Source organism: Selaginella moellendorffii, unplaced genomic scaffold, assembly GCF_000143415.4.
Source record: "Selaginella moellendorffii unplaced genomic scaffold, v1.0 SELMOscaffold_42, whole genome shotgun sequence".
Taxonomy (NCBI): domain Eukaryota; kingdom Viridiplantae; phylum Streptophyta; class Lycopodiopsida; order Selaginellales; family Selaginellaceae; genus Selaginella; species Selaginella moellendorffii.
The window spans coordinates 378,467-386,862 of NW_003314303.1; the positions used below are offsets into that span (position 1 = coordinate 378,467).

The window sequence follows — 8,396 nt, forward strand, 5'->3', positions numbered from 1 at the left end:
GGGACTACATAAAATATTACATTTGAAAAAGAAAATGGCAATTGAAATAACACAAAATATAGCAATAGAAGATGGATTAGTAAATGGAGCAGATGGAGTATTACAAGATGTAACCCAGATTGAAGAAGAACAAATAATATGGATAGAATTCCCAAATTTAAAAACAGGTGAAAAAACAAGAGCTAAAGAAAACATAACAATAAAGCAAAATAATGAAAAAAACTGGACACCAATAAAAAAAAATAACAAGAACAATAAATATTACTAAAAATAAAAACTATGTTATAAGTAGAACCCAATTTCTAGTACAACCATGTGTAGGAAGAACAATACATAGAGCACAAGGATCAACAGTTATGCAATTAGGATATGACCCATATAAAACAAAATATCCAGAACAAGCATATACCGCATTATCAAGAGCACAAACACTAAAAGGGATACATTTATATAGACCAATTGAACATAAACACATTAAAATCAATAAAGATGCAACTAAAGAAATAATAAGAATGACAACAGAAGCACCATGGCAAATTGATTTAATAGATTTACAAGAAGAAAAAAAAGCTAACCACACAATTATACAAGTTCTAAATACAAAATCTATTACTGCACATCAAGAAGATATAAAGAGTGATTCACAATTATTAACATCAGATATAACATGTATGCAAAAAGTAAGAACACAAAAACATGAGGAATTATATTTTAATAAATATAAATCATATATACATGAACAACCCCCACATATAGCAATATTGCATACAAATGACAACAAATCAGAAATAGTAGAACATTTAAAAACAGAAACAATGGCAATGTCATATGTATCACTAGAAAAAAATAAAAAACAATTACAGATAATAAATTTACATAGAAAACCTGGAACAAATATACATATATTCATAAAAAAACTACAAAAATATATACAGAAAATAGATAATAAAAAACCCAAATAGAAGAAGTAAAACCACTTCAAACAATAATGGAGAAAGAAGGATATATACAAATAATAAAATACAATACACGTAATAATAAATTAATAGATCATATATGAATAAAAGATATTGTGAGGGCCAAGTGTACGGCTACGATGCCGTATACTAATATTAGCATAGTGGATTTTGGTAGCCATCGGATTGGTTTCAATCCGGACCACTCGCTCCTGTATATAAGATAGGGTTTTTGGGTTAATTGATATGCACATTTCTGTATTCCCTTTCCATATTCCATGCACTCACATTGGTGGAGGTGAGGGGCACCTTTGATTGTCCCTGGGGAGTGCTTGGATTTGGGATTTCGGTTTAGATCTAGCTTTTGCATTGTCTAGATCTAGCTTTTTCCATTTCCTTTCTTTTGTTCTTTCCTTTCAGGATTTTGGTTTAGATCTAGCTTTTTGCATTGTCTAGATCTACCATTTCTTTCCAGCTTTTTGTCATTTCTCTTCTTTTGCTCTTTCTTTCTCATTCATTTTCATGGCCGATCTGCAATCTCCTCCTTTGACTCTAGAGCAGCAGTTGGTTCAATTGCTTGATGCTATGCGCCTGCAATTGAACAACCAAACTCAGTTGATGGCGGCATTCACGGCACATGGTACAACTCCTCCTGCTTTTGGTGCCAATCCTCGCGTTCGGCCGGAGTTCTTTCGTGGGAATCCTGGGGATGATGTGTACCATTGGTTCGATCACTTCACGGTGATTGCCACATATCATTCTTGGGATGATGCTCGACGTTTGCGTGAGTTCCCCACATGTCTTCAAGGGATGGCATTGCAGTGGTACAATGGATTGAGCGCAGCTACTCGTGGCGATTGGAGTGTTCTTCCGGACGTCTTCAAACGCGCCTTTGGACACGCCGACGATTGTGATGATGCCTTCCAACAATTGCATCGTCTTTGCCAAGGGCCATCTGAGTCGGTGATGCAATTTGGCGTTCGTTTCCGAAGTCTTTTGCTTCGTGCGGAGCCAAATATGTCGGAGCGGATCAAGCTAGGAATGCTGTGGCCAGCACTTCGTCAAGATCTTGTCGGACTTGTGCATGCACTTGCTTCTGCCACTCTTGACGATGCTCTTCGCTTGGCACAACGTTATGAGACGTCGCCTCTTCCACTTCTTGCTACACGTCCTTCAGCTCCACTTCCTATGAGTGATGGTCCTGTTCCCATGGAGGTTGATGCTGCTGCTACTCGAGTCCAAGGACAAGGGCGAGGACGTGGTCGTGGCCGTGACATTCGTTGCTGGGCATGTGATGAAGTTGGTCATACTTATCGGCGTTGTCGGCGCTTTTCGGATTGGCGACCTCCATTTCCTGGGTGGAGACCTTGGCGTCAGCAACGTCCCGTTGGTGCTGCTGCGGTGGAAGGTTTGGATACCGAGGTGCATTCGGGAAACGAGGAGTCGTGCGAGTAATGGAGGGACCTTGCGCGAATAAGTTAGTGACCCCTCCATCTTTCTTTCGGGAGTATCATCAAGGGGTTCACTCGGCACCGGTTCATCCAGTGTTTACTTTCCAAGCTCGTTTTTATAACAAGAGGTCTCCTATTCTTCTCTCCGTGTTGGTTGATACAGGTTCGAGTTTATCTTCTATTGCTCGACCTGTTGCCACACGTTGTCGTCTACACTTGCGTCGTGCGGCGGATCCAGTTTTCATTCTTTATGGCAACAGCCGTACACATGCATGTGCACGAGATGAGGCGGACCTGGTTGTGCGTGTGGGCGATCTCGAGCTTGAGTTGTAGTCGTTGCGGGTGGTGCCGAGTCAAGCTTTTGACCTCATTCTTGGTATGGATTGGTTGCAGCACAATCATGCCAAGTGTGACTTTGAGGCTTTTCCCCCTTGTCTCATATTTCCTTATGTTTCATCCATTCCTCTCACTTCCGTACCTCTTCGTCCCTCTACTTCTACCTCTGCTTCCATTACTTTTGTTCCCCCATTATTTCCTCTTGTGTTTTCATCTTGTTCTACTCTTCCCTTTTCCGATCCCTCCGATGATCTTTGTGTTGCAGCTGTTGACCAGCTCATGAAGGAGTATTCTGATCTCTTTGAATTTGACCTATCGTCTGGGGCCAAGATTGCCACATGTCATCCCATTCCAACCGGGGATGCTCGTCCAATCAAGGTTCCTGTTCGTCATCGGTCACCCAAGGAGATCAAGATTTTACGTGCAAACGTCAAGGAGATGTTGGAGAAGGGTGTTATTCGGAAGTCGCGGAGTCCTTGGGCATGTGAACCTCATCTTGTGACGAAGCCTGATGGGAGTATTCGTTTCTGCATCGACTATCGTCCGTTAAATGAAGTGACGATCCCGGACGTGTACCCTCTTCCTCACACTGTTGATCTCTTGGATCGTCTGGGGCGAAGTCGTTGGTTCACCAAGCTAGATCTTGCTTCTGGGTATTGGCAAGTACCGATGGCTGAAGACGATATTCCTAAGACTGCTTTTCGTACACCATTTGGTTTGTACGAGTTTTTGGTGATGCCCTTTGGTTTGAACAATTCTCCAGCAACTTTTCAGCGAATGATGGACGAGGTTCTTTGCGATATGCCGGAGGTGACGGCTGACTTCATTGATGATGTCTTGATCCACTTGGAGGGGACGTGGGAGGAGCATGTTCGTGATGTTTGTAAAGTGTTGGATCGGCTATGCGACGTTGGTTTAAAGCTGAAGCGGTCGAAGTGCGTGTTTGGGTCCAAGGACACAATTTATCTTGGGTACCGTATTTCTCGTGAGGGTTTGCAAGTTGATCCTAACAAACTTGTGGCTGTTCTAAAGTTCCCTACTCCGAAGTGTGTGAATGATGTGTAGCGCTTTTTGGGTAAGGTGCAGTATCTCGGTCGTTTTGTGGATCATCTTTCCGATCGCACTTTACCATTGCGAGCGTTGCTGAAGTCATCAACGTCATCTTTCATCTGGTCTCCCGATTGTGAGCGGGCGTTCGTGAATCTCAAAGAGCTATTGACGACTCCTCCGGTTTTGGCATATCCTGACTACACTCGACCTTTTATTTTGCGCGTGGATGCTTCTGACATTGGTCTTGGAGATGTGTTGATGCAAGAGAGCTCGAGTGTGCCTGGTCAGCGCCATCCCATTGCATACATAAGCCGTACATTACAACCAGCAGAGATGAACTACTCCACGATGGAGAAGGAGTGTTTAGCAGCAGTCTGGGGTTTCGAGAAACTTCATGCCTATCTACATGGTTCTCGGACGTTACTTGAAGGTGACCATGCTGCTGTTACTTCATTATTGAAGCGGAAGAACCTGGTTGGTCGTACGGCTCGATGGGCTTTGAAGCTTCAGATATATAATTTCGATGTTGTTCATCGCCCAGGGAGTTCTATGGCTGATGCTGATGCCCTTTCTCGAGCTCCTCTTCCTTCTCCACTCACTTCTCATGTTTCTGACGAACCTGTTGTTCCAGCATCTGTGGATTTTTTAGATGAGGATTCTGTGCCGTCGGCGGTTGCTGTCCTTGACGTTCAGTGTCCACAGGGCGTAGAGCAAGATCTACCTTCTCTGGATGAGGTTCGCGAGGCTCAAAAGATTGAGCCGTGGATTCGAAGGCTTCGAGATGGGTTTGAGAATCCTGCATCACTTGCTGATGACTTGCCTTTTCGGCATTTACATTCTCAATATCGCCTTGAAGATGGCCTTCTTTATTTTGTGGGAACGGATCCTGATGCTCATTTACGGCTGGTGGTGCCTTCGGTGTTTATTCCGCGGTTTCTCCATGCCTACCATGATTCTCCTATTCTAGGTGGGCATATGGGACACCGTCGTGTCACCGAGAAGTTGCGCAGATCTTTCTATTGGCCAGAGATGCGACGTGATATTATCCGGTATGTGCGTAGCTGCGTTTGGTGCCAAGCTCGTAATACTCCCCCTTGTGCTGCGGAAGGACGGTTGGAGTCAATTGCAGTTTCTCGTCCGTTTGAGTTGGTGGCGTTTGATCTTATGGGACCTTTTCCGCGATCGACTGCTGGCAATGAGTATGTTATTATTGCTTCTGACTACTTGACTCGTTGGGTGGAAGTTGGTGCTCTTGCTAGTGCCTCTGCAACTGCTGTTGGATACTTCCTCCTCAATCGAGTGGTGTTCCAGCATTCTTGTCCAGAATGGATTCTTTCGGATAATGGTCCTGCATTTATGGCTGAGGTATTTCATGTTTTGACATCTCGGTTGGGGATACACCACACTTTTACGAGTGCTTATCATCCACAATCAGACAGTCTGGTGGAACGGCTTGTTCGGACATTCAAAGGGATGATTGCGAAGTATGTGAACTTTCAACATTCGGATTGGGATGGTTATTTGCCGTCTCTTCGGTATGCTTATGTCACAGGGGTGCAGAGTTCTGTTGGTGCTTCACCATATAAACTTCTATATGGTCATGATCCAATATTACCAACAGAGCTAGGTTTACCTTCGCGATTGCCACGAGCTCCTGATGCTAGGTCATGGGATCAATATTTGACAAGCATTCTTCCACTTGTCCGAGCAGAGTCTGCTGAACACTTAGGCCGCGTACAAGTGGGACAACAACGGCACTACAATTCCCATCATCGTCCACCAGCGGAGTACAAAGTGGATGATTTGGTGTTAGTCCGTTTTCCCCATCTTACGGTACGTGGTTTATCTAAGGGGCTCCTTGCGCAGTGGAAAGGACCGTATCGGGTGTTACGGCAAGTTGGACCACAAGTTTATGAGGTTCGGCATGACGTTCAGCAGGCTGATCCTCCGGAGATTGTGCATGTGCAGCGGTTAAAACGCTTCATACAGAGGGATCAGGAGCAGTTAATACCGTATACAGATCCACCGATGCCTCCTCCTGACGTTCCTCCAGATCCCGGCCCATCTACAAGAGAACCCTGACGGCCTTCCATTATTCCGAGAGGAGGGGATGATGTGAGGGCCAAGTGTACGGCTACGATGCCGTATACTAATATTAGCATAGTGGATTTTGGTAGCCGTCAGATTGGTTTCAATCCGGACCACTCGCTCCTGTATATAAGCTAGGGTTTTTGGGTTAATTGATATGCACATTTTTGTATTCCCTTTCCATATTCCATGCACTCACAATATAATATATACAAAAGAAAGAATAGCACCTACATATTGGACAGATCATAACAAATTATATGTCATAATAAAAAATATTTAAAAACAAAAGCAAACCAAGTGTTACTACAATGCAACGCGCAGCAATTTTTTTTTTCTTTGCAGCCTTAAATTTGAATTTAGGGCTCTAGCGATGGGAGGCACAGACAAAGCGGGGCGACGCGACCACGGCGGCGCCCGCGCCCGCGAGCTCCGCCATCTCGATCGGCTTCCCAAGCGGCGATCGCCAGCTCCAGCGATGCAAGAGGTAGGCGAGGGTGAGCGTGACATGGGGCATGGCCAGCGGGATCCCGACGCAGCGGCGTCGCCCGGACGAGAAGGGCAGGAGATCGAAGTCGTTTCCCAGCACGCTGTGGTCGCTGCCCAGGAATCGCTCGGGGAGAAAGAGCTCGGGGTCGCTCCAGATGCTTGGGTCGTGATGGATTGCCCAGATGTTCACGAGGACTGTGGTGTGGGCGGGGATCGTGTAGCCGGCGAGAGTTACCTCGCGATCGTTGTAGTGGGGGAGGCCCAGCGGCGCGATTGGATGCTTCCGGAAGACTTCCTTGACGATGGCTTGGATGTAAGGCAGGTCTTTTAGATGCGACTCCTCCAAGGGACGATCTCTTCCCACGACTCTGTCCAGCTCCTCGTGAGCTTTCTCCTGGACTTTGGGGTTTACTATCAGCTCCGAGATGGCCCATTCGATCGTCCCCTTGGACGTTCCAGTGCCGGCCAGCAGCAGATCCTGCGTCCCAAGCTTACGTGAGAAAGAACGAAGAGCGTTAGTCTTCTTTTGCTTACCTGGAGCAGTGCGATGATCTGGTCGTTGCTCAGCTTGTTTTCTCCTCCCAGAGTCAGCATCACGTCGACGAAGTCCCGGGGATTTTCTGGATCGAAGTCTTTCGCGTGCTCCTCGATGACTGCTTCCAGAAAGCGAGATCTTGCTGGTAGGACTTCATTCTCGAGTCGTTTTTGCGTCCCTCTGAGCGTGTCCAGCCATCGCATCGCAGGGATGTAATCACCGGCAATCAGCCTCCTGGATTCTTTCGCTTGGATCGCCCACGACGCCTTGTAGGCTTCGGCCTCGGGAGTGAGCGGCGTGTCGGTGCCGTAGAACTTCCTCCCGAACAACACGCACGTCATGAGGTTGGTGAAGAACTCGTGCAGCATGGAGCTGAGATCAAACTCGTGCCCGTCTTTTGCAGACGCCTCGACGATCTCTCCAAACGCTCCCAGCTCCCTCTTGCGAGTGCTGGCAAAGTGGCTCACCTTGGAGGCCGTGAAGAGCTCTGTGCCGCACACTCGCCGCAGCATCTTCCATCGCTCGCCGTGCGGTGCAAAGATAAGGTCCTGGAAGTTGTAGCTAAGGAGGCGACCGATGGTGGAGAACAGGGGCCTGCTCGCAAACTCGACGTCGTGCTCCTTGAGGACTTGCCTCGCCATCTCCGGGCTGCTGATGATGATGTGAGGCCGGACTCCCAACCGGAGAAACATAACAGGGCCATACTTTCGAGCCATCTCGGCCAGCGAGCGATGCCGATAGGGGCCGAGCGAGAAGAGAGAGCCAACGAGGGGCCATGAAAAAGGACCTGGTGGGAAGTTCTTCTTGCTCCTCGCGCTGGTGGAGTGGAAGATCTGGAAGAGGAGCAGCAGGGCGGCCAGTGACGGGCAAATCCAAGTCCCCAAGAGCAGCAGCGCATCCATGATGTTGCCCGGGTAGAAAAAAGAGATTGGTGGAGCTTTAAGTACGTCGAAATGATGAATCGAAGGCTCCGGAGGGAGTGTTCGTCGAAGCATCCATGTGTCCTGTTGCTTGTTTTTATATGAATATAAAAGATAAGCTAAGATCTCTTTTAAACTAATGACAATTAGGGTTTATGCTATTATTCGTTTTCGCAATTGTTTTGTCTCCCGAGGAAATAAATGTGATCAATCATCTTCTTACTTGTGATCTCATGGCAATTTTGCAGATGCTCCTCCGAGCGGTTTCACCTTCAAAGCATGCGCTCCAAAATCCAAAGCCTTCCCACTCAGAAGAGGATGAAAAGTATGTCGTGTGGTCTGATTCAGGCGAGATATGGGAGCTGGAGCTCGTCCACACGTACGTGGACTTCCTCTTCCATGGGCTGGATGACAGCAAACAGCAGGCGGTGCTAAAGTGAGGCTCCATGCAGTCGGCCAAGCAGGTCTTCCAACTGAGCTCTTCAGCCAGGTAGGCTCTGGCTGCCAATGTCAGGATCCCCAAGATCCTGTGGTCGGGCTCGTTTAGCCAACCCAATCGTGCTCATGAGTA

General features: G+C 47.0%; 1 protein-coding gene across 1 annotated transcript; it reads right to left on the bottom strand.

The window, feature by feature from the left end:
- Window positions 1-6,172: 6,172 nt before the first annotated feature.
- Window positions 6,173-7,959, bottom strand: LOC112349780 (cytochrome P450 71A1-like). The gene is made up of 2 exons (XM_024684864.1): window positions 6,905-7,959; window positions 6,173-6,848 (listed from the first exon to the last, which is right to left on the bottom strand). Exons 1-2 carry the CDS (start codon window positions 7,898-7,900, stop codon window positions 6,249-6,251), a joined length of 1,596 nt encoding a protein of 531 aa, XP_024540632.1. The 5' UTR covers window positions 7,901-7,959; the 3' UTR covers window positions 6,173-6,248.
- Between the last annotated feature and the right edge of the window lie 437 nt (window positions 7,960-8,396).